The 27286-nt window shown below is 35.2% G+C and overlaps 1 protein-coding gene across 2 annotated transcripts in view; it reads left to right on the forward strand.

Annotated features, from left to right (window-relative positions):
• Positions 1 to 27286, forward strand: part of myo16 (myosin XVI) — a 113190-nt gene that overhangs the window by 39728 nt on the left and 46176 nt on the right. For both annotated transcript variants that reach the window (XM_087803434.1, XM_087803433.1), the window contains 12 exons: positions 2067 to 2132; positions 2610 to 2737; positions 5755 to 5860; positions 6334 to 6451; positions 7404 to 7551; positions 9143 to 9260; positions 16341 to 16452; positions 16876 to 16947; positions 17011 to 17152; positions 18802 to 18874; positions 24564 to 24716; positions 25136 to 25336. In XM_087803434.1, the coding sequence (XP_087659560.1) occupies positions 2067 to 2132; positions 2610 to 2737; positions 5755 to 5860; positions 6334 to 6451; positions 7404 to 7551; positions 9143 to 9260; positions 16341 to 16452; positions 16876 to 16947; positions 17011 to 17152; positions 18802 to 18874; positions 24564 to 24716; positions 25136 to 25336 (1437 nt within the window). The remainder of the gene's footprint in view (positions 1 to 2066; positions 2133 to 2609; positions 2738 to 5754; positions 5861 to 6333; positions 6452 to 7403; positions 7552 to 9142; positions 9261 to 16340; positions 16453 to 16875; positions 16948 to 17010; positions 17153 to 18801; positions 18875 to 24563; positions 24717 to 25135; positions 25337 to 27286) is intronic.

Consider the following 27286-nt stretch of genomic DNA (forward strand, 5'->3'; position numbering starts at 1 on the left):
TTAAAAATCGTTTTTTGTTTGGAGGTCTCCTTCCGCAAATGTATTTTCCAGCACACAGCAACACAGAAGATACATTCATGAAATAAGAACAAAGTGCAATATAAAAAAAGTGCAAAATGACAGAATCTAAATCTAAAGATAAAGAAAATGGATCAAAGAAAAATTAAAAATAAAGATTAACATGGAATAGAATCATCTTTTCACTTCACTCCTGCCCCCAAACTAAGAATTAAACAATCTAATAGAACGAGGAATGAATGAGTCTGAGTCTATTAGTGTTGCATCATGGGAAGAGCATTCGTGCTCCATTTGCTTCTCTGTTCACTGATGACAGTGTTCAGACAATGACCGTCATCAAATTATAAATAAATGTAATAAAAAAGTTTTTAATCTTTATTATTATCTTGATTATTATTTATGTTCAAGTTTGCCTGTATTTATATTTAAAAGCACATTAAATATTAATAAAAGTGAGGAGTAATCTTCACCTTTAAATGCTAAATATTCCCTGATATATACGTTTTTCGTTACCTGTGATGAGCACACCATATTTTCCTATCACAATCTAAATTATTCCTTGACTTTATATTCAAATGTTGTCGCCTGTACACGTGAAACATTATCAGTACTAATGCAAGAACATTGGGAAGTGAGTACAAAGGGATTCTTTTGTTTAAGTGCAGCATGCATTGAGAAGCAGAATAGAAGCAGGACAAAGGCAGTCGATATTCCATATGTTCCCAGCAGGGTGGTCAGAGGTGGTGCTTTGAAGCCGGCTCTGATCCGCTCAGACGGCGGAGACGATACGAAAACGTGGACCGGTGTAAACACAGGCCTCTCCGTTAACATCGATTAACAGTATATTTTTACAAGAAGTCGGAGCTGATGTTTTATTGTGAATCAAAAAAACATATCGTTTGTTCCAGTCGTTAACCTCCAGTCGAGCCCCCAGGACACGACAGGATGTTACGGGGTGTTAGCGAGGCCGGGGCTCTCCCGGAGGACCGCAGGTTAGCGGTCCTGCAGCCTCGGGGTTCTCGGGGAGAGGCGGGAGGTGGGCGGGTCAGGGTCGAGAGGTCGCGAAGTGGGAGCAGGTTATTTTTATCTAGAAGCCCCCCGGGTCTGTCGGCTGGTGTGTGGGAGTCAACGTTTGTTTGTTTTATTGGAGAAAAGAGTCATTATCGCGGTGATTTAATGGTGTTGATGGTGATGGTTCTTACTTCGATTTCATGCAAATAATGTCGATGCTATATTTCGATACTGTTGATCACTTATGTTTATTTAAAAGTTAATATATTAAACTTAATTTCATTTTTATTCCATAGTTCTGTGGTATTAGCTTGTTTTTCATGATTCCTAATTTTAAATTAAGTTGTATAAACCTTAACCAAACCAAATTATTTGTGTTTTTCTAATCATTTCTTTAAGTCACTTTGCTTGTTTATCTTGTCAATTTTTTAGATCCTTTTCTTCAAAAACCTTTTCTGATTATTTTTCTATATATTTTGTTATAGTTTAGTGGAGTTTAGTCTGATTTGTTCTTTTTTCTTTATTTAAATTTCTTTTTTTTCTGTTTTTTAACAGTTACACAAAAACTTTCAAACAAATTTTCCTAGAATTATTTATTTTTATTTTATTTTGTAATAAAATATTTTCTTTCTATTTAACTTTATATTTTCTTTTCTTTTTTTATCATCACGTATATAAAATATGTTATTTTCATTTTCCTTTTTTTTGGCAAGTGGCATGTTTCTCCTTTTCCTTTTTTTGTCTCAAGCTTTATTTTTTTTAGTGACAAAAAATGATTTATTTACATTTATTTTAAAATGTAATTCCTTATTTATTTATTTATATACAATTGTATGCTTGTTTAATCATATTGACTTAAATAAATATGTATAGTGTTAAGAGATAAATAAAAAAAAAAGCTTCTGGATACATTTGTGGATTTTTCTCTCAAATTGCTTTTTCAATTATTCAATTTCAATTTTTTTATTTAAAATGTGAAACAGAATTTTGCCGTGTAATCGTTTTTTCCTCTTACGATTGACTCTCCTCTCTTGCAGACGTACATCGGACACATCCTTTTGTTGGTGAACCCTAACAAAGTCCTCCCCATCTACTCCACTCTGGTAAGAACAAACTTCTCTTCCGTGCTCAAAATAACCTAAAACGGCTGGAGCGGCTCGTGGAAGTCAAAAATCCAGCGGATGTTTTCTGTTATAAGGATGAAATCCACCCAGCCATGAATAATTAATGCCATCTTCCTGTCAGTGATACGCAGCCGACGTCTGGGCCTCAAAGAAAGATCAGCAGGACGTTGAAATGGCTCGTATTTCAATATGTAGGTCAATTTTGGTAAAAGCTAAAAAGTCGTCTTCACCCTCGTGACGCCACTCTGGCTCCAATAGTTTGACGAGGAGATGCAAAGAAACATGTCTGCCCTCTTTTTCTCTCTTCCCCTGGACTCACTCCGGGAGTCTGCAGGAGGAGACGACATATGTCGCAGCATCTGTCATCTGCTCGACTGTCTGTCGCCTCCTCCGGTCCAGGAAGAGTTGCAGTCGTTCACGAGTCACTCTCAGGTGTCGCCTTGTTTTCCCTCACAGGTGAGTCAGCTGTACCTGAGCTCCACCGGCCGCCTGTGCTCCTCTCTACCTCCTCACATCTTCTCGTCGGTGGAACGAGCTTTTCACATGATGCTGCAGGAGAGACGACCTCAGTGTTTTATTTTAAGGTACGTCTGAGCGCCGGGTTCACTCATGTTGTTGGAGCACAGTTCAGACACGGGAAAGTGATTTAATCAACTTGTATTTTGTTCTTTTTTTTCTTCACAAATACACTATTTATTTATATATATAAAAAAACAAACAATAAATAATGAAGTAAAATAAATGAAAATATTTTAGATCTTTTTTTCAATTGTAATCTATAAACATATTTAATCTTTATTATTATTATTTTTCCAAACACACATGTTTACATTCACACATATTTATATTAAAATCATATAATAATAAAAAATGAAATAAAAAAAGGGCAAAAAAATTAATACAAATCTTAAAATAAATCTTTATTATTATTATTATTTTCATGTATGTTTATTTATAAAAAAAAACATTTACATAGTTCTCACATAACTCACATACTTCTAAAATAACAAGAATTCAATGAAAATGTTGTTTATTTATTATATATATTATATTAGAAAACATTAAAATAATAATACAATTAAAGAGCAAAGAAATATATACATATATTTATATTATTATTTTTTATCGTTTTTTCCAAACACACATGTATATATGTATTTTATTAAAAGAACATGAAATAATGATAAAATAAAAGAACAAAAATGTAGTTAAATATTTTTTTTCTTTATTAGTATTTTTTTTTCATAATAAACATGTATACTTATTTACATTAAATAATAGGAAATAATGATAAAATAAAAGTGCGAAACAATTAATAAATGTATTAAATCTTTTTTATTTTAAATCACACTGTTTTTATTTATATTGAACAAAAACATGGAACTATATTTTTTAAAAATAACAAAACTAAATATAATAATTATAATAATAAAAAAGATTAAAAACGTTGTTATTACAAACAGAGAAGTATGTATTTATTTCAGAAGAAAATATGATATATTCATAAAATAAAAGACAACAATAAAAATTGTTTTAATATTTTTATTTTTTCTTTCTTTCACTTGTATATATGAAAAAAACACAAACATTACATAACGTGAAGTAAAAAGGGGAAAAAAAACACCCAAAAAACCTTTTCAACATAATAACATGAAAATAATTTTTAAAGAAAATTAAGTTAAAAGAAAATCCCACCACAGTCACAAATCCCAAATAAAACTCTTATTTATTCTTAGTAACTTCTCCTTCTATTTTCTCCTATGGACTGACTGACTTTCCAGGGTGTCCCTTTGAATCTTGCCTGTTTAAATTTTTTTTACTATCTCCACATGAGCTCAACATTATTTCAAAGCTCATTCTTTGTCCAGAAACACAGAAGAACTTCCCGATCTCAATTTAATCTTGTTTCCGTTCTCCCGCGACATTCCTTCTGGGTTCCTCTCTCTCTCTCACTCAAATGTTCTGTCGTAGAAAGCACTCGGTGGTCAATCGCTATATTCCCCGGAGGACCGCGAGCAAACAGAACGACCTTGAAATCTAATAGAAACGGCTAAATGAAAAGCCCTCTTGACCTTATCACGGTCGGTACCAGTGATACACTCGCGGCACGCCTCGTCAAACCTGCTGACATCAGCGCGAGGTTTCTGACCTTCTCCAAGTTCTCCGGCCATCTGTTTGGGGCTGGTTCACTGAACTGTGGCAGATCCTACAAGTGTAGCATCTACCGTTTGAACCTTTTCAATTGCCGCCATTTACTTCCTTCACATAGCTACGATAGACTAGTTAGCATCAGCGTTACTGTTAGCAGGAGCTAACTAGCTTGTTAGCTCTTTTTCTTTTTCAGTAATTGAAAAAGAGATTTTCAAATGTTTTGTTTTGGTTATGAATATTGTGTGAAGAAGAAGTGTTGCACGAAGAATGTTAGAGATGGAGAGACCAGGAAAAAGAAGAAGAGTGCTATTTCGTACTAAATCGTACCAATGAGCAGTGTGTGAAAATGTAGTCTGCAATGAGAACTTCATTGGCGCACTCAAACGGCCAGAATTGAGTGTGGAGCGATGGACACTTTCCACCCTCAACGGCCACCATCTTAGTGGAGTAGATGACGCTAAAAACACTAATTTTACCAAAAAACAACACAACAACAGTAATAACAACAATTAAACACAACTTAATAACTTGTTTCAATTGGCGAAAAAGCGTTGTCAAGTGTCGACGATAGTGTTGCAACAGCTGGTTGCAATAAGTGTTAAAAAGTAGTAGAAGAAGAAGCTGTCGTAAGTGTGTAGCGACAGTGTTTGATTTGAGACAGTACTACCCTTTCCAAAGTCAGTGCACTGTCTTACAGTGAACTTTAAAGCAGTGCACGTAGATAAGTGAGTGATTTGAGACGCAGCATTGAAGTTGACCTTTGACATCCCTTAACAAACACATATTGAAGTGTACTATGAGCAGACCTTTATTATTTAAAACTTGAAGTAGTATACTTAAAGTTACTTTTGACACACTGTACTTAAAAACAGCGCATGCATGTATGTGTATACTCTAGTATACACTCTGTAGATACTTCAAGTACAGTATACTAGCCTTTTCTTTGGGCAATTGTGTTATTGTGGTGATCCAGATGTAAACTTTACAAAGGTTTATGGGGAAATAATCATTTTGGTATTTTTGTTAAATACACACTTTTGCTATGAGGTAGAAGAGCATGTGCCAGGGATACTTTATGTCGCATCCCGCGACAGGTATTTTATGTCTTTCATTTTACTAAAAATACATACCGGAAGTATATATATATCGCATTAGTCGTACAAAGATGAGTATACTTGGACGTAAACTCCTGTAAAACTAAAATGTTACAAGTTGGTCAAAAGAAGTATCGAATTAGTATATTTTGAGTACACTACAAGTATATATACCTAAGTATACTTACTATACTTACTGTGGGTATAAGTATAAATAAGTATATACTTGATTAAATTAACTTCAAGTATACTACTTTTTGCTAAGGACAAACAACGGAGAGAGAACACAAAAGCGACCAAGAAAAAGTCCTTAAAATTTGTTCTCACGATGTATATTTCTTTTCGTTTGTCATCAGCGGTGAAAGTGGTTCTGGGAAATCAGAAGCCTGCAAACACATCGTGCGACACCTGACCGCCAGATCCAACTCCAAAGAGTTCCCCTTGGAGTCCATGATGAAACACGTAAGTTTCTCACAACAACTATCTTCTTCAAACATCAATATATTACGGGTTCACTGCTGGTATTTAATGATAAACTATTTTCCAACAGTAAATGCACCAATTGTTTAAGTTTTTTTTTCATAATTAACTGAATTGTAAAATGATTTTAGTTTTTATTTTCAGATGGTATCTTACACTTTCTTCCTCTACACATATATAACCCTATATTTAATATATTTATTCAACGTGTATCCCTCCTTCATTTATACCCTCCATCCCTGTTGCTATGTTTCCAAACACTCGAGCATCAGCTCTGCAGCAGCAACACAACAGTGTTGCCTGGAGAAGAAACGCTGATGAAGTCATTCTTATTCACTTGATATCTGGGTCAGAAGCTCCAACGCTAACTGGTTGCATATGGACATCTAGCGGTGGGAAGTGGAATCGATTCGTTTTTCTTTTTTTTTAAATAAAAACGTGCCTCTTCTGTGCAGGTGAACTGCATCCTGGAAGCTTTTGGACACGCCAAGACTCAGTGGAATCACAACTCCAGTCGATTTATTAAGCTGTTGACCGTCCAGTACTGTGACAAGAAGAGGACGCTGCTGAGAGGTCAGGACAAGTATAAAATACTTAATTAAAATGTATAATACAATTATTATTTAAAAATAAAAAAATTTCCTCACTTTGATTTAAGTAGTTCAATATTGTTATTATGTTAAAAATGTAAAATCCTCAAAATATACAACGATAAGGAAGATGGGTGAGAGGTCAAGGGTCAGACTGATGATGAACAGTAGAATTTTAATAGCCAGAACATATAATGAGAATATTGTATTCATATTTTGGATGGTAATTTAAACAGAATTTTGTCTGTGTGTTTGATAGAAGAGACCCAATCAAAGTGTATTTTTAGATTCACGCTGACATTAAAAACTATTAATTTAATTAAAAACCTTGATCTATTTCAGTAGAATGCTGGCCTTGATGGCTCACTTCAAATGTAACAAAACAATTGCAAAAGCCACTAAATACATGCAAACACCACAACACTTTTGCACTTCTGTTGTGGCTTAATGCTGTTTTACAATTGTGTTGTGGTGTTTGCATTTACTGTGAGCCTTCTCAGCCACCGTATGTCATAATATAGAACCTGTTTTTTTGTAAAACGAACCTTTTAAAATACTTAAAGTTACATTTTCCCTCTTCAGAGAGTGCACTGTGACAAACTGCCACTAGGGGGAAGTAAACGCTCACATTTAAATAAAAAAGGGTAATTTAATTTCCATTATTTATCCTCGAAACACATTTTCCTTTTCTAATCTTCAACGAACTTACTTATGAACTACTCACATCCTCATTTGACAACACAACATGTATGTTCCTCATACATTTCAGAACCACGGATGAAATCTAAGTTTTCAAAATAGCAACCCTTTTCAAAGCAACAAGAAGAAAAAAACTGCAGTTAAATGAAATATTCCCAGACCTGTTGTCATGTGTTTGTCCACTGACATTTAATAAATATAAATCTGCTGATCCACATCTATAAACTTCTTTCCAGCTCGTGTGAACACGTTCATGCTGGAGAAGTCCCGTCTGGTGGACCTACCCCTCCACCAACAGAACTTCAACATCTTCTACCTGATGGCTGAAGGCCTGTCAGCGGAGGAGAAGAGTGCACTTTACCTCAACAACGTCCTGGCTCATAGGTATTTTTTGGAATTCTTTTCCTTTAATTACGCTCGTCTTTGTCATAGCGATGACCTCCATGGGACTCGATGGGTGTTGATAGCTTTATGGAACTTGCGTAAACAACAAACACTGTAGAAGTTAAGAAGAAAGCGCTTCTTTTAAGACCTTCTCAAGTCAAGATGATAATCCAGAACATTACCTAAGTTAACCATCTGTCCATTATCAACAATTCCTGGACATTTCATGAAAACACATTCTTCTGTTTTGAGATTGTTTCACAAGTATATTATTCGTAAAATTAGTGCATTTGAAGGCTTAAAAATGCTCTTGGGAAGATTGAACATTTTTGTTTCTGGTTCCCCCTACTGTTAGAACGAGGTTAATGCAACAACGTAAACTAGTTAGACCTAAAGCAAGTCCAGCCCAAACTGAAAGTGGTATAAAAAAACGTTGTTTTTGACCTGGTTTTCTTCTCATGGACGTCGCAAAAAATATTGTTAGTAATTAATCCATTTGGTAAATGAAGGCAACAGCCATCACAGACTAAGTAATAATGTGTTTTCTGTTTTTAAAATTTGATTTAGCTTTGAAATATGGAAGTTAAAACCTTATTTCCTGCCTCAGTTTTCTCTTCATGGAAGCCGCATAAAATATTGTCAGTAATTCAGCCATCTAGGAAATGAATGCAACCACCGTCACTGAATTAATAGTGTCCATTTCTTTTTAAATAATAGGTTATTTCACAGTCTCTACTTTGTTTTTAATATATTAATTAGCTTTAAAATGTGGAAGTTGAAGCGCTATTTCCTGTCTATGTTTTCTCTTCATGGAAGCCGCAAAATGATTGTCAGCAATTTAGCCATCTAGGAAATAAATGCAATCGCCGTCACTGAATTAACGGTGTCAATTTCTTATTAAATAATACAGTCTTCACTTTGTTTTAAATAGTTTAATTAGGTATGAAATGTGAAACTGGGTTGTGTAACCTCTTGGCCAGGACTCAGATCTTGATGAGACTTTCCTTGTTAAAACAAAGGTTAAATAAAAAATGAAATCAGAGATGGGTTCTGTTGGGTTGATCTGGGAGACGTACCTGGCGATCTCAGTGTCAGTGGAAACCCAGAGTGTGTCCTTTCACTCTTTCTCGGGTCACCCCACAAATCAGAGTTACAGCTTTGATTTAAGAGATGGAGGACCAAACCTGATCCAAAAGTGTCCCTGAGGCGAAATGTTTTCCCCCCACACCTGCAGTGTTCTTGACGGTTATTTGGGGGAAAAATCCACTCTGACGTATCATGCTCTTCTAATCTGATTCAGGAGCGTAAGTTTGTGTCACTGTGGAGTGTGACTCATCTCCTCTCGCGCAAACATGTTGTTCTTACATCAGCAGGTTCATCCTCTGGTCAATACTTTCCTCGGAACATCCAAAGGAAAAACTCTCCTGATCGTCATCGTGATGATTCATAATTAGAATGAACTTCAGCTTCACACACTTTCTCTTCAACCTTGACCTACATGTGTAACTGCAAACAAACAAAAAAAAAAGGCGATCAATAACCCGATCACCTCTAATCAATGAGCACTCTGACCTCTGTTCCTTCATTACAGGTATCTCCGGCGAGGACCTCCGGGGGAGAATCCTCCGGTAGCTTCAGCCTCCACTCAGAGCAGGGAGCGCCTCGCCGCCGTCAAGCAAGCCCTGCAGGCTCTCGGCTTCAACAAGCAGGTATCGATTGTTGTTGCTGTTTTTTTTTTTTTAATGCCCGTTTGCTTGAAGGTTATTCACATCAGGAGTCATTTGAAGGGTCCGCGTTGAAGAGTCGAGGGTTTGTTCTCACAGAGAGAGTCATTAAATACCATGTATGTGTGTCAGGAAATTATCTTTTTCGATATAAACAACCTTTTTAAGCTTGTTGTGCTGACGAAGTGGAAACAAACAAAAACAGATTATGGATGGATGGATGGATGGATGGATGGATGGATGGATGGATGGATGGATGGATGGATGGGAGGATGTGAGGATGGATGGATGATGGATGTGAGGATGGATGGATGGATGGATGGATGGATGGATGGATGGATGGATGGATGGATGGATGGATGGATGGATGGATGGATGGATGGATGTGAGGATGGATGGATGGATGGATGTGAGGATGGATGGATGGATGGATGGATGGATGTGAGGATGGATGGATGGATGGATGGATGGATGTGAGGATGGATGGATGATGGATGGATGGATAGATGATGGATGGATGGATGGATGTTATGATGGATGGATGGATGGATGTGAGGATGGATGGATGATGGATGGATGTTATGATGGATGGATGATGGATGGATGTTATGATGGATGGATGGATGGATGGATATGATGGATGGATGGATGGATGGATGGATGGATGGATGGATGGATGGATATGATGGATGGATGGATGGATGCATGCATGCATTGACTTTATTAATCCCTCTGGAGATCTCCTTCGGGAAATTGGGTTCCCAGTTCGGTAGTTTCATAAAAACAAGAACAAAGTGCAAACAAAAGAACAAAGTGCAAGTATAAACTTCCTATAATGATATATTTTATCAGTGTTTGTCAGTAGGAAAGATCACTCCAAAAATCTAGACTGACTGTTGTCAACGACACAAGCAAATGTTACTAAATCTTGGTGCCGTTTTGTAGTAAAAACTGGGTCAAGTTTTTTAGGTTTTTTTTACACTTCTATGGCTACTGACCGCTGCTGCTCACCTGCTGTATTAGTCCTGTGTTGTTCTTCAGTATTATCTTGACCTTTAAAGTATATATTTCATTGTGTATTGTTTTGACTGTTTAAGCGCTTTGTGACCCTGGTCTGGAAAAGCGCTCTATAAATACACGTTACTTACTTTCTAGCAAAAAACCTGAATGCTTAATTTTAGGAAAAAACACAGATGCAATTGAATCTTTAGAAGAAAATAAGATATATACCACTATGTAACTGTGGTGACCATATGTGTTGTTTTTTTTGTTTTATTAGCAATTTTTTTTTTAAAGGTATGCATACTGAATATACGAATTCCCATTGACTTTAGTCATGGAAGTTTTATTCCGGTGAATATAAAAACCAGCGCAAACGTTTGATGAACTTTCTTGACCCAATCAATCGCACAACTACCCATCATAACACACTTCTTTAGAAATTACACACTATGGTCTAATAGGGTTGTAAGAAAATATTGATACAACAAAAAATATCGCAAGCAATTTTCTTCATGATAAATGGTAGTCAACAGCACTGCCTAATTTTTGGATTTTAAATCATATATATTTTTATTATCATAGCTATTGTGTGGTTTAAGTACAATATAGTGTGTATAGTAATATAATTTTTCTATTTATTTAAAATGAAAACGCAAAATTCAGGGCATTCATTTTTGTCCTGCCGCTAGAATCGTTACATCGTCCACAGCTGAAGGGACAATGAAATCCAACAAAGATCCCTCCGATGACTGGGCATGAGAGGATACGGTCAACTCTGGCATCTTTTAAAGCTGATGTTTGGACTATATTTTGGTTTCGAAACAAATCAAAAGCAGATACAACTTCGTCAAGAGTCATGTGGTCTGTAAATTCTGCAACACCAGAGACAAGTACTCGGACAATACTACAAATATATTCTTGTTACTACATTTTCACAACATGTCGTTTTTTCCCCTGTATTGTGATACGTATGGTGTCGCCAGACAACACACACCCTCATGGACGACCATCCTACTTCTGACACCATTACTTTTGACTATGACCAGATAGAATGAGAATCAACACATACATACAATACTTTTATTGTGTTTTTTTAATCAGATAAATCAGGTATAGGAAGAGAAATGTTGCCGATCCGTGGATGTGTAAGTATCAGGTTCTATTCTTAGACTCCCAGTCAGCATCCGAGTGTTCGTCATCCAACCTTTTAATCCCGCGGCAGTCGATACACCCGAGACCCTCGCACAGACCACGACCACTACAGCATCAGTATCACTGACTCCCGGCGTCTAACGGGGTCCCGTCTGAGGGGACAATGAATCGGGTAACTGGTGCCAGATAAGGCGGACCACCCATTGGTCTCTGTCGCCGCTCGCGTCAGGGATGATTCCCAGTTAACACCAAGAGGTCAATCGTCATTAACGCTTGTTATCTTCCGCCTCTTCTCCCCTGGTTCCACTTTCACTTTAAGTGCCGAGGGATGGATTGTGTGTCATCTTTGGGAAGGACGTTAGAGATCAGGTGGTCCTGAAGCCAGATGTCTTTTTGAAGACGTCTGTTGTGTAATGTTGTGTTTGTTTCTCTCCGAGAACTGCTCGTTTTGATGAGATACTGTTGTGAGGATCATCGATTAAGAAGCTTTAATTGAAACAATTGTAAATAAATCAAACAATAGTTAGATGCGAAATTGATGCTAGTTATTGAAAGTCTACGAATTTTGAAAATTATTTGTTTTAATTTTGCAATCAAATACCCAAAAAATATCTTTTTTGAAGAGGTTTTATTAAATTATATAATAAGAAAAAACACATTTAACCTTAAAATATACAAATAAGCTTTAATTTATGGTGGAAAAGTTGGTGTCAAAGAATAAATAGAACATAAAATTAGATGCGAAATTGATGCTAGACATCGAAAATGTTTCTATTGAGTTATTTATTACAAAACAAACAAATTAAATGTTACAATATACAATGAAGCTTCACATAATTGTAGAAAATATGGTTTAAAAAATAAATGTAACAAGAATTTAAAACTGAAATTGAAAGTCTACAAAAAAAAAGAAGAAGTATATATATATATATATATATATATATATATATACGTATATATATTGGAAAATATTTTTTTGAATTAAAATATCTAAAATTGATTTAATGTTTTTCTATTGCATTATTTAATTAAAAAACAAACACATTTCAACCTTAGAATATACAAAGAAACTTCAATTAATTGCGTTAAAAAAATGAAAAATGAATGAAAATGAATATAACAAGAATTAGATGCAAAATTGATATTGAAAGTCTACAAGAAGAAGAAAAAAGGATTTTGTAAATGCATATCTTCATTTAAATATATAGAATGGATTTATTTTCTTTTTTTTGTATTCGATTATTGAATTAAAAATAAATAAATTCAACCTTAAATTATACAAATTATTAACTGGGAAAAACAAAACAAACAAATCAAAAATTGCATCTATATTTTGTCATGTATTTTTTTCAATTTAAAAATAAGATATTAATTTAAAAATACATTTTATTCTATTTACAAAAATAGGTAACAAATGCCCTAAAAACATGATCTTGTTTTAATTTTGTGTGTTTTTTTCTCCATGAATCACCTTTAAACCTTCAATTCAAGATGAAACCTAAACTAAAATAAATACAAACAAAAAAAGTACTGCACCTTAATCTACCCTTAACTTGGTATAACGTTCCATATCATCACAAACAGTACTTGTGTATTTATCGTCAACGTAAGGGAAGATGAGAAGAAAGGGGGGAAAACCTCTTCCAGGAATTTAAGGTTTAATAGTGATGCATGTGCAAATAAAAAAAAAAAAAAGAACCCGGTATTGATAGTGGTATCAATAAAATCCCAACCACCCGGACTGCCACAGACAGAGTAATGCTTTTGTTTATCGCACATACATCCGCTCCTATTTCCTGCCACACACACACACACACACACACACACACACACACACACACACACATACCTACACACACACACACACACTGAATGTCAAATTCAAACATCCCCCTCTCACAGATTCAGAGCAGCGGGTAATGGGGTATTCCATTAGGCGTCCTTTACTCAAGGGCGAAGAGGAAGGTACGGATGTTGCATGAACTGTAAACAAGAGAGCCCCCAAAAGTAGCCGTTTTTAATAATCCAAATACATGCTACGCCTTCAAACATTCATCTCTTAGGATCAAGTTTCTGCTTTTAAGCTGCTCTCAAAAACTGGTTTGAATCGACCTATTTTTACTACGAAAACTTTAAAAAAAAAAGGCCAAAAATTAACATTGTGGAAAATAATGTCGGAATACTTAAGTATGATACCAGACGGACCATGTGAACGCAAATAATTGTTGCCCATATGTGTAAAATTTTGTTTTTCAAAGACCCCCAAAAAAGGTAGAAATCGACCCTTTTTTATCTAGGAAAAGATGTAAAAAAGGCCAAAAATAAACGTTGTGGAAAATGGAAAATAATGACGGAAAACTTAAGTATGATATCAGACGGACCATGTGAACGCAAATAAACTTTTCCCAAATGTGTAAAATGTTGTTTTTTGAGGTTTAAAAAAATGGTTAAAATCAACCTACTTTTAACACGAAAACTTGTGAAAACAGCCTAAAATCAATGTCTCTGAAAATGGGAAATAATGTCGGAAAACTAAAGTATGATGTCCGAAGGACCATGTAAACGCAAATAATTGTTGCCCAAATGTGTAAAATATTGTTTTTTGTAGTCTCAAATAATGGTTAAAATCAACTTATTTTTACTATAAAAACTTTTAAAAACGGCCAAATATCAACGTCTCTGAAAATGGAAAATAATGTCGGAAAACTTAAGTACAATATCAGACGGACCATGTGAGCGCAATTAATTGTTGCCCAAATGTGTAAAATATTGTTTTCTTTAGTCTCAAATAATGGTTAAAATCAACTTATTTTTACTAGTTTAAAAACGTAAAAATCGACCTTATTTTCGTCGTAATCAACGTGTCTGAAAATGGGAAATAATGTCGGAAAAATAAAGTTTGATATCCGAAAGGACCATTTGAACACAAATACATATTGCCCTAAGTGTAAAATGTTATTTTCTGAAGGCTCAAAAAAGGTAGAACTCAACCTATTTTTACTACGAAAATTTGTAGAAAAGGCCAAAAATCAACGTCCCTGAAAATGGAAAATAAGTTCAGAATACTAAAGTATGAAATCCGAGGGACCATGTGAACGCAAATAATTGTTGCTCAAATGTGTAAAATATTGTTTTCTGTAGTCTCAAATAATGGTTAAAATCAACTTATTTTTACTACGAAAACAAAAAAAAGGACAAAAATCAACATCTCTGAAAATGTCGGAAAACTTAAGTATGATATCAGACGGAGAATGTGAACGCAAAAAAAACCGTTCTCAAATGTGTAAAATGTTGTTTTTTGAAGGCTCAAAAAATGGTTTAAATCAACCTTATTTTTACCAAAAATCTACGTCTGTGAAAAGGGGAAATATCTCTTCAAAATACAGCAGTTGTTGACGTGTGAAGACAAGTTCTATAAAGCGGAGGAAGTGTTGACTCTCACAAATAGCGTCACAAGAACTTAAGAAGGAGTCTTGAGTGCTTGAAGGCGTAGAGAGACATTATAGGAGGTATAGAGCGACACAAAGGAGTCGACTCGTGGCTAAAAGGTGCTGGAAAGTGCAAAGATGAAGGTTAGATGTTGGAAACTATTCTTTCACGATGAATGAGGGTCGGAATGCAAGTAAAGTACTGCTGTTGATGCCCAAGTGAAAAAAAAAAACGAATGCAGGAGTTTGTGTTGCTTTTTCAATGGAGTTAGTTTGAGGATTTATTTCAGGTTTTTACACTAATAAAAACAAAATTTTGCGTATTACTAGTGATGGGGTTGACAAGGCTTCATGAGGCAGCTTTTGCTGTATCATGATACAGTTTGAACGACCACTAAATGTCACTCTCTCATAAAAATATTTGGCTCTGATCTACTAATTCAATAAAATCTGGCACCATGTTCAAACGTAGAGTGCCATCTAGTGGCCTTTTGAAAATGAAGACACTGTATCATGATGCAGGATATGCTGTATCATGAGGCCTCATCATTACTTATTACTTATTATTGTCTCATTTGTTTTCCCGCAAAATGGTATTGCGTTAAAATGGAGGCGTTTCTTGACTTTTCCTGAATCCTACTTATACTTGCTGTGTGATTGAGCTCGTAGATGTTGTACGTGAGGTTGACTAAAGTTTGTTATTAAATAGAAAAGTAAATGTAGGGCACGAATATGAGCTGAAACAATTACATTTGGTTGAGTAATTCAAATCAGTGTCATCAGAAGATTAAATGAAAAAATACCATTGTTGAATTGTTGAAAACATACAGGAAAAAAACTTTTTTTTTAAATTTAATACGTTGTTTATTTATTCATTTTTTGAGGCCCTCAGGAGACTATCCCAGCTTCTCCGGGTGAATGCCCTGAACAGCTCGCTACCATAAACAATTTAATTCATTTAATTGTTTTTATATGAATGATTTTCGTTTAACACATAGATTCTGATATTCTAAATATTCTATTTCAAAAATAAATTTTCTATGTTAAATCATTTTGAATTTGTAGCCTTTTGAATTCAATATAAATATTTTGGTATAGTATTGCCACCGGATAATATTTAAAGTTCATGAATATTTATTTTCTATAAATTAAAATACATAAATTTTTTTTTTTTGAAAATTCAATAAAAAAAAAACATTAACAAAATACAAATTATTGGATTTAATTATTAAGAAATAATAATGTATTGTGTTGTCTCTGGGTCCAGTGGATACCACGCACTTGTTTTCGGGCCCTAGGGATAACACAAGGGATACCTCAAACACATTTGTTTTGCAGTCTCTGGGTCACCTTTACCCCCCCCCCCCGACTTGACCAAACTTCATTCAAAAATATAGTTTTTCAGCATTTAAAATGCTGAATTCGACCATCAACAAAATAGAAATCAAGTTTTCAATCTTTTTTCCTTCCGCTCGTCTTCCAGGAAGTGGAGTCCATGTTCACGCTGCTCTCCGCCGTCCTCCACGTCGGCGACTTGTCCTTCACCGCGGACGCCGAGACGTCCTCGCCGTCCGACCTGCAGCTGCTGGACAGAGGTCAGTCGCTTGTTACATGACCAGGTTACTTTGCCGCCCTCCATGTTTGAGTCGCACCTCCTTAAAAAAGTCTGAAAAGGTAACCATGGCGTCAACACACACACACACACACACTCACACACACACACACACACACACATACACACACATGTGGTCTGACTCTATTATCATGCAACATGTGACCCCTGCCTGTCATGAGGCGGTAAACAAGTGACACGAGTGACAAGAATAGGATGTTGTCATCGAGCTGTGATGTCAGCAGGGGGAGACAGGGAGTCACATGTTCTCAGAACACTGACTAATACAGCTGATCAATTAAAGTGACGTCACTTCCAGGCACTGAGCCTCCACCTGCGTCTGACATCATCTTAAAGACTTGTTGTTGTTGTTTTTTTTAAATTTCCATTTCTTCTGGTTCTTCAGTGGCCGCGTTGCTGCAGGTGTCGTCCAAAGATCTGAGCGCCGCCCTCACCTCTGACGTCCAGTACTTCAAAGGTACTCAAAGTATTACTTACTTACTTACTCACTTGGCTTTTAACGTCTCTGACCTGTCGTCAGGTGATGTCATCACTCGTCGCCACAGCGTGGAGATGTCCCAGCAGCACAGGGACCAGCTGGCCAAGGCCGTCTACAGCCGACTCTTCAGCTTCCTGGTCAACAGCATCAACGATCAGCTGCAGGGACAGGAGGAGAGCCTCAGGTGTGTGTTGATGCGTGAACACTAGACAGTTGCTTCAATGGAAAATACACTTTTAAACACAAAAAAAAGGTTGTTTTAATCAAAAATACAGTTTTAATCACAAAAAGGTTGTTTTAATCACAAAAAGTTGCTTCTATCAAAACTACAGTTATAATCACATAAGTAGTTTCTTCAATAATACACAACTTTAAAATACAAAAAAAAAGTAGTTTCAAACAAAAATAACATAATAGGTAAAAAGATTCTTCAACCAAAAAAAATTTGACCAAAAGAAAAGCTTTTTTTCTTAGTTGAAAGGGTTTTTTATTTTTATTCAAATCCTCTTTAGTCATCATTTTGAGGGAAAAAAACGCATTAAAATGTTTCCTTTCATCCAAACTATATTTTCAATAAAAAGAAGTTTCTTTAATTATAAAAATAAGTTCACACAAAGCAAGTTTATTTAATAAAAAAAAAACTAAAAAAAATCGTTGCTTTAATAGAAAAAGTATTTTCACTTAAAGCAAGTTTATTTAATAAAAAAAAAATTCAAAAGGTGGCTTTAATTTTAAAAAGTATTTTCACTGAAAGCAGGTTTGTTTAATAAAAAAAGAAAAAATTCAAAAGGTGGCTTTAATTTAAAAAAGTATTTTCACTTAAAGCAAGTTTATTCAACAACAAAAAATACTTAAAAAGGTTGCTTTAATTTAAAAGGTATTTTCACTGAAAGCAGGTTTCTTTAATATAAAAAAGTTGCTTTAATTAAAAAATAAAATTCACTTAAAGCAAGTTTCTTTAATAAAATTAAAAATATATATTGAATCAAACATATTAGTTAAAAAATTATCGTCATTGATACAGTTTTCCGTTATTATTCAATCCAAAATATCCAAAATATTTTCACTCTTATTTGAAGCCATTTTTTTTAGATTGAAACCATCTTATCTTATACTTACTCTTTATTTTTATTTGAGCGTCTTATGTTAAGCAGCTATTATTGAATAATAAAGGAACAAATTCACAATATTTTATTAAAATTCTCCATGTTCTGTTTTCAAATGACTTAAATGAAAATTGTTATTTCTACAATGACATTAAATCACATGTCTGCTAATTTACAACATTGACATTTTGTTCCGTTTAATTATATATTTGGCATATTTTGAAAGGGTTTCATGGAATCACTTGAAGCACTAAAGTAATAAAGTTAATTCAACGTTTTTTTTCATCTGATAAGAATCTCACAAACATGGAAAGGTCACCCAGCATTTACACAGACAGGAAGTTGTAAGTATTTACAACAGGGTCAACCGTGGGACATTTTTTATGGTCGTAAATGAAAACCGGGGCCTGAGGCTCGAGACATCTGTGACAACAACAATGTAATGTTGACTTCAAGCTACATGTGTTTAAGGCTGAACTGTTGAAGGCGTTGAAGAATAATCTGACGTGAAGGTTGGTGTGAAGGCCTCGCGTTTACACACAAACACACAACGGAGGATCAGGTGTTATTGAAGCTGTAAAGTCTTATCTCCGAGAATACAACCACGTTTTTTTTTTTATCTCCTGTTTGTACTCGTCCTTTGTCTACACTTCACTCAGGATGTCGTAAAAAAAAAAATGTCCAAACTGTGTGTCATAAATAACAAAAACTCCTGTCTTGTCCACAGTGACCCCGCCTTGGAGATCGCAGTCCTGGACATATTCGGGTTCGAGGAATTTCATAAGAACGAATACGAGCAGGTGAGAGTTCAGGGGTCGTTCTTTTCCCTCCAACCACGCTCGTCGTAAATGTTTTTCCAAACATCATTTTCATCCGGTCGATAACACGCTGGAGGTTGTTCCGATGCACTCGCAGCTTTGAAATTTTTTTTTTTTTTCCTGTTGTTCTCAGACGACCTTGTGGGTCACACAATGTTGCCCTTTGTTCTCCGCTGTTTACAACAATTCCCTTTATGTAAGCGTGACTTGATCACTCCGGCGAGAGAGGGAGCCTCTGTTTTTCAGAATGAGTCGCCCACACTCATTCAGAAGAAACAACACCCGCGTCATAATCCCATTGCAAAATACTCATTTAGGTCTGTATTCCAACGTGTTCTGGTTGTGTAATAGAAAGAAAAAAAACGTCTTACATGAAGAGAAAATCTTCCTATTACATGAACATTTAATAAAATACTTCTCCAACTCATGAATGAACACAGTTAATAATTAATTAATAGGATATTTAGTACGTCAGCTGAGGTTAAAGGTCAGACTTCAAAGAAATGTTTTATTTGTGTAGGAAACACAAGGATTCCTTATGAAAAGGGACTTTTTTTTTGAAACACAGAAACAATGTAAGCAGTTATAAATCAGAACAAACAAGGTTAAAACAGAATTAAGAGTCTCTTGTGGTTTCCTCACGCTAAAGAATTCGAAAAGAATTTCCACACTGATCATCACAAGTCGGCTTGTGGGAAAAATGCACAAATAAATCAAATCGCATTCTGTATTTGGCTCATTGTCAACCAACGAACGAAGAATCTGAACTCTTGTGTTTCCGTGTGAATATATGCCACAGTGACGCATGTGATAGTGAAGATAGATATTTCAATCTCTTACTAACACACGGACACATCTTAGTGAGTTGCAATCGGTGGTTCAGCCGTCCAAATCGAGGCTGTCAAAACAATCGTACAAGTGTTCAAAATGACGAATGCTCCTCCCCAGATGCAACACTAATAGACTCAGGGACTCTAGTAGAAGCCAGTTTGGCCGTGTTGAGGTCAGAAACATATGAAAGTATATCAGGTTTCATGTTCATGTTTCAAGTGTTCCTTAGTAAACTTTTTTTTTATAAAATTGAATTCAATATTTTTTATATTGCAAAGTTTAATTCGTTTTTTGTGTTGTTTTTTTTTTTAAAACATTTTTACACATTGAGTTTGATATTTTATTTACAATATTCCGAAAAAATACATTTTCCTAATTCCATTTTTTTTTTTTAATTTGTAGACTTTTAAATCAATCTATTTAAAAATATTGTATTATAGCGCCAACAGACATTAGCAAAAGAGCACCGAGCTACTTGATCGAACTTTAAGCCAATCACGTGATGCCCAGGCGATCATGTGACGACATAGAAGCTCCGAAGTTTGTGTGAAATTCAAAAGTTAGAGTGAATGGCTCAGTGTTCGATTGTATACGTCTGGTAATAAAGCACTATTACCCCAACATTTATTTATATTGAATTTAAAATGCTACAAATGAAAAACTATTGAATTCAGACAATGTATTTATTGTATTATGGGAATTAGAATGTTAAACTCTATGTGTAAAAATGTTTTTGATGATTTTAGAAAATATTCAAAGTCTTTAATTATGTTATTGAAGAAAGAAAATTCAACCTGAAACTATAGATACTATTGAGTTGAGTCTAAAAAAAACAAAAACTTCATTTAAATAAAAAAAACAATCGAGTTTTGACTGTAAAATGATACTTGTCATGGTTAAATGAAGAGTTTCTAAGTATATATTAGTCTGCGATGATATAAGTCAGATAAATAACAAGTAAAACATGACAAAAGTCTATTAAAAATAAACAACAACTGCGACTGAATGCGAGTCGATTCAAGAAGATTTCTGCACAAAGGTCGTTGAGATTCTGACTCGAGCGTCTCGTCAGTGGCTTGTTTTTTTTGTTCACTCTCGTCTTCGCTTCCTCTTTGTTGACACTGTCACTCAACTGTCGAGCGCGTCACTCCGCAGATGCACATCACTTCACCGCGCTGCACTTGATTTATGGACGTGTGCCTTGTTATATGCAAAGTGTATACTTAGTCACACACCTAGAGCTCACCTGTTACGGGCCGTAAATCCGTCGAGTGCTCATCAAGCATGAGCCGCTAATAGACTTCTCCGTTGTCGGAGCTTCTGTGCGTTCGTATGTATATCACTTACATCCATGACGACAAGAAGAACATCTCCTTTTTTCACGACGTAAATCTTTTCCCCCGCGGACACCTTCTTGATGCTTTTTTTTTCGTACGTCGTGTAAATGCTGAACGAGACATTTTTTTTGAATGATGGTGTAAAAGGATTGATGGAGGGGAAGAGTGTTTTTTTTAACTCCTAACTTGCCTTTGAACCATTTTGAAGAAAACGGAACAATCTAAATGTCAGAGTCAAGGTCGTTTGACTAACAAAGACTATTCAAGCTACTGTTAACTGCACACGAAAAATGTCTCGACACGTTTGTTGGAGATTTACAGTCAGAAATTTGGACTTCTAATACTGAAATACTGTGTTTTTTCAAGCATTAGATAGATAGATACTTTATTCATCTCCTTAGAGAAATTCACGGTTCAGCAGCTCCAGAATATGTTACAAAGAGATAGAACACAGAGGCATGCAAGTTATGTACAGTCTAAAATATACTGAAACATATGTAAAAAAAGGGGGAAAAAAAACAAAAAAACTAAATAGAATAAAATAAAATTTTGTTTTGTTTGTTTTTTTTTCCCTTTTTTTTTACATATGTTTCAGCATATGTTTCAATGGCATTAATTGTTATTATTATGTTTTTTTTATTTTTAATAATTTAATTTCCTATTTTTTTATTTTCAAAGGTTGAATTTGTTTTAACTGGATCATTGAGTTGAATAAAAGACTGAGTTTATAAATAATAAATAATAAATAATAAATAATAAATAATAAATAATAAATAATAAATAATAAATAATAAATAATAAATAATAAATAATAATTGAATTAAGAATTCGAAAATAATTACACATTGAGTTTGATATTCTAATTCCAGTAATTAAAAAATAAATGAAATGTAAATGTGTCTTTTTAAAAAAAAAATACAATTGCTTTCTAAATTGCTTCCGAAAAAATTAATATACCAGTTTACTATTATCTTGTCGCCCTATCATACTATTAGAAGGCTACAGGTATAAAACAAAAAAAATCTTATTATTTTAGTTTAAATCTCAAAACGCTGTGTGTTGAATGATTCTTGGAAAATTTTCTAATTGAAAATGAATTATCAGAAAAGAACATGCAACAAATTCGCCCTTTTATTATACAGATCGTTGAATTTATTTATTACCATGAGCCGCCCCCCCCCCCAAAAAAAACCACCAACAACATTTTTATAAAAAATTCAACAATTGAAATATTCAACCATTCAATATTCTGATAACACTGATATACTTCAATAATATCTCTAATTGTTTAGTGATACACCCATTCACATGGTAACTGATGGGAGTAGGCCGCAACGCAGCATCCCAGCTCCCCATTATAACCAAATTAATATTATTTTTTTTTATATTTACTATTATTTTTGTTTCCCTTAATTGGGTCAAGGAATATTTTAAATTGTATTATCATTATCATTGTTTACTTCATGACAGTTTAATTGGATTTAATTCCAGGGCCGGCGTCGACTCCGCCTACTCTACCTCATACAACCTCATAAACGAAAGAGCCTCGGCGACTAGACAAACAAGTTCACCACAACCATGTTTACACCAACGACAAGCGTAAAAAAAACAAAAAAAAAACCTCACACGCTGACACATCCGCGCTCACTTCACACGCGCCACATGATCACGGTCATTAGAGCTTGTTAATAAGTGTTTGTGTGTAACGTCGGGAGGCGACGAGGGCGTGTGTTGTACCTGCTCAGCACTTTGCTAATGAGCTCAACTCAATCAACCACCTGCTGGGACCTCGGCTGGAAGCAGACGTGCCGAGCGTGAAGACAAAAGGAGGAACGAACGCTAATTGATGCGAAGAACGAGAGGCTGAGTTGGAGTTCAGCGCTCTGTCACTTTGACAGTGACTCCTACGTTGTTGTTTTGATAGCGTAGTACACACTCGAATACTCGCAGTTGACTTCAACACATCCTCGTGCGTCCAGAAATATCGCTGTGACGATAAAAAGTTGTTCTTTCGGTGCTTTTGAACAAGTTTCAATCAAAGTTTTAGCGGAAATTGGATAAACAATAGTGATGGATTGACACTGTATCATGATACAGTGTTTTAATTTTTAAAGGCCACTAGATTTTTCTCTTACTGTGAAAAATGATGCCACGGTTCATTGAGTTCGTAGTTTAGAGTCAAAGATTATAAAACAACGAACACTATCTAGTGACCTTTAAAAAAAAAATAAAAGTCAATGTTTCAAGATACACTACAACACGGTTTCATGAGGCATCATCAACCAATACTAATAAACAACATTTTAAAACTAATTTAAGAACCATTTTTTTAATCAATGGGCCATTTTGCCAAATTTAACCTGTATTTATAGGCTGATAAATGACCAAAGTTTGTGGAAAAGAACAAGAAAAACTTAAATTATTAATAATATTTCAAGATACATGTATTTATGTGAAACCGTGAGGTGTAGTAGTGGTAGTCTGGAGTGCAGGACTATACTAATACTTTCTGTTTAGAAAACAAAGAAAGTATTTCTGGCTAATAACTATTATTTTATTTATTTTTTACTCTGTGTGTGTCTTTTTTTTTAGATTGTTAATACAGTTCATTGTATTAATAGGTTGATGAGGCCTTGTGATACAGCATCACTTGTATCATGATACAGTGTCTTAACTTTGATACACTACTAGATGTCACTCTCTGTTTTATAACCTTGTACAATCTACTAAACCTGGCATAATTTTTCCATCTAGTGGCTTTTAAAAGTGTATCACGATACAGCATCAGCTGCCTCATGAAGCACCATGAACCCATCTGTAGTACATGGGGGTTTCTTTCTGAAAATTCAAATCAAAAACTGTTTCAAAGTTTGGTAGCTCCTAGTGATGAGTTGATGAGGCTTCATGACGCAGCTGACGCTGTATCGTGATACACTTTGAAAGGCCACTAGATGGCACTCTCAGCCATTGAACTAGTAGTATAAATATTATTAAACAGACAGAGTTACAGAATGAAGACACTGTATCGTGATACCTCAACTGTATCATGAGTACTCATCAACCCATCACTTCGAGCTGCTATAGAAGTCTTTTGCTGCCTTTGTATCATCAATGAAACCGTCGTAACATTTCAGTAACTCGAGAAAATGTTGAGATATTGCGGAAAAAAGGTACAAAAAAATATTGTGTGTCATGGTCCAAGTTCGAGGACACAGGATCCCCAATTTAGCTCCACTTTAATAGTTTGAAAATAAAAAATAAAAAAAATATTCTATAATATATCTATAATTTTTTTTTATACCAAATTAGTTGGGTCACCTAAATATATGAGATATTATTAATGAATTAATTCTGTTAATATTGTTTTTGTAACTGGTTGATATATCCCCTAAAAGTCCAGCGAATATCCCATCATGCACTTCACATTCATCACTATTGGCTTGATTTTTTTTTCTCCTCGTCTGCATCTTGAGTCCAAGTATGTGTTTCTGTGTTGGTTCCAGTTGTGCGTGAACATGACCACGGAGCGACTTCGGCAATTTGTATCCGAGGTGCTGTTCCAGCAGGAGCAGGCCGAGTGCCTGCAGGAGGGCATCGCCATGGAGACCCCCGCGTCCCCCGGCAACCCGCCGGCGGCACTGGACTTCTTCCTGATGGTATTGTTGACGACCGACCCAGTAATCTAACCATTTTGTTACGTAACATTAACCCGCCTCGGTTCTTGTCTTGATATGTTTGAGGGCGACTCACCTCAGTGTCACGTTAGACAGGAAGGTGTTCCGGTTCGAATCAATATCACACCTGAGGTGACACCCGATCCATCTTAGTGTTATGCTTTGAGTTTGATTGTCAGGTAATGATGCGAGCAACAATAGAGATGCATGTTTACTCTGAGGGAGGCGGTGTCAAGGTCAAGGTCAAGAGGCAGAAAAACGTAGTGAAAGAACCCATGATGTCTTAACTTCGCCCCCGGGGTGGTGGTGGGGGGGGGTCAGCCTGAAATATTTATGACCCCTGTCAAACGCTTTGCAAAAAAAAAAAAAATGACAATGTTTGTTTTGTGACCCTCCCTCAGAAGCCTCACGGTCTGCTGAGCATGTTGGATGAAGAGAGCCAGAGCCTCCGGTCGGCGGAGCAGAGCCTCTGCAAGAGGCTGTCGTCTCAGTTCGACTCCGGCCCGAGCCTCGGCTTCTCCTTCACCACCAAGGACGGCAACGGGAACCCTCCGCCCAAGGACCAGGGCCCGACCTTCACCGTCAGCCACTACACTGGACAGGTATGTTTCCTCGCGTCCAGGAGATTCTGTCGGAAAGAAACTAGGAAAAACTTAACTCAAAATACTAGTCCCAAAATGTACTGCATCAGTCGAGAATCTTAACTCAAAATACTATTCCCAAAATGCACTGCATCAGTCGAACATCTTTACTCAAAATACTAGTGCTAAAACGCGCTGAATCAGTCAAGAAACTTAACTCATAATACTAGTCTCGAAATGCACTGCATCAGACGAACAACTTAACTCATAGTACTAGATCCTAAATGCACTGAATCAGTCGAAAAACTTTACTCAAAATACTATCTCCGAAATACACTGCATCAGTCGAACAACTTAATTCATAATACTAGTCTCGAAATGCACTGCATCAGACAAAAAACTTAACTCATAATACTATTCTTGAAATGCACTGCATCAGTCGAAAAACTTAACTCATAATACTAGAACCAAAATGCACTGCATCAGTCGAACAACTTAACTCAACATACTAGTCTCGAAATGCACTGCTTCAGTCAAAAAACGTAACTCAAAATGTACTGCATCAGTCAAAGCTTGAACCGTAGGTGAATTTAGAATTGAGATACTTGGGTTAAATCTGAAAATTCATTTAAAAATAATATTTTTGGTATAAACTTGAACCAAAAATATTAATTATACCAAAAATAGTTAAATAATACAACAAAATAAAAGTATAATAAAAATAAAATAATAAAAAGTACATTAATTAGGAAGAAAACATCCAAAAATGATGACAACTAACTTGTTTTTTATTGTTTGGCTATTAATCATTCAAGATCCATAGTACATTACTCTCAATTGATCTTGACCGAAAACTTTTCCATTGACCCTAACGCGTAATCTAAAAGTATCAGATAAAAAGACGATTAATATTCATAATTACCTAATTAAGTATTGAATATATTCCATCAACTTCTACATCACGCACATTATTATTATTCATATAAAACAACCGTCTTTCATATCTTGATACCTTATTAAACTTCATTGTCTTTGGAAAACTATTTGAAAAGGTTGACAATGAACCCTTTTCCTGTGACTCACTTCAGGTTTAACTTCCTTCAAAAGGAAAGGTCAATATATATCTCTGGAGATGGTTAATTAAAAAAAATCCTTTATTTTCAATGGCGACTGAAAACAGTAGCGCGGCTTAACTTTCCTTTGAGTTTATTGAATTACGATGGGATATGACGGATGGTTGGACAAAGAGTTGTTGAACAAAAGCGAGAGCGCTTTGAAATGACTTTATAAAAAAAGAATTAAGAAGAAGTTTTCTGAAGGATTTCCAGCCTTCGATGAGGTTACGTAGCTATAAACCTTCTTCTGGTTGGTATTAAATACAGATTCAAGTTTAGGGATCAATCCCGTGAGGGAAAGAATCGCATCCAATTGAAAATTTTGCACTTAAAATGAAATATTTTAAGTCCACAACGCTTGCTATTGAAGGTCCAAACGACCTTTGTCAATTAAATGCATCTAAAAATGGTAAACTTTGATTAATTTGAGGGAAATATGGTTTATATTTTGTTTTCTTACTTACTATCTGACAATGAAATGATTTTTGTTCGACCTACCTTAGCGTTTGTTCATTAGCTAATTGTAGCTAGTACTGGTTCACTGCAGATTTTCTAATATTAATATTAAGAGCTGCAAAGATGTTTTCAATCCAACTCCAAAACTAAGCTTTCTGGTCTTAATTCAACTGAACTGAACTAATAGATAAATACTAGAATAGAAATAAAAGTAAAAGAATAAGGCTACAGCAAACTTGCGCTAGCTAGCATCAGATAGTAAACACAGTGCTAGCTCAAACTTCACCGTCATATTGCTGGACGTTACTTCATACACATAAATCTTTTAAACGTTTTTGTATTTCTACCCTGTAAGAACTAAACTCTATTAAAATGTTTACCTCATATTATAACTTATAAT

The sequence above is a fragment of the Callionymus lyra genome, chromosome 12 (assembly GCF_982586985.1).
Source record: "Callionymus lyra chromosome 12, fCalLyr1.hap1.1, whole genome shotgun sequence".
In the NCBI taxonomy this organism is placed as follows: Eukaryota; Metazoa; Chordata; class Actinopteri; order Syngnathiformes; family Callionymidae; genus Callionymus; species Callionymus lyra.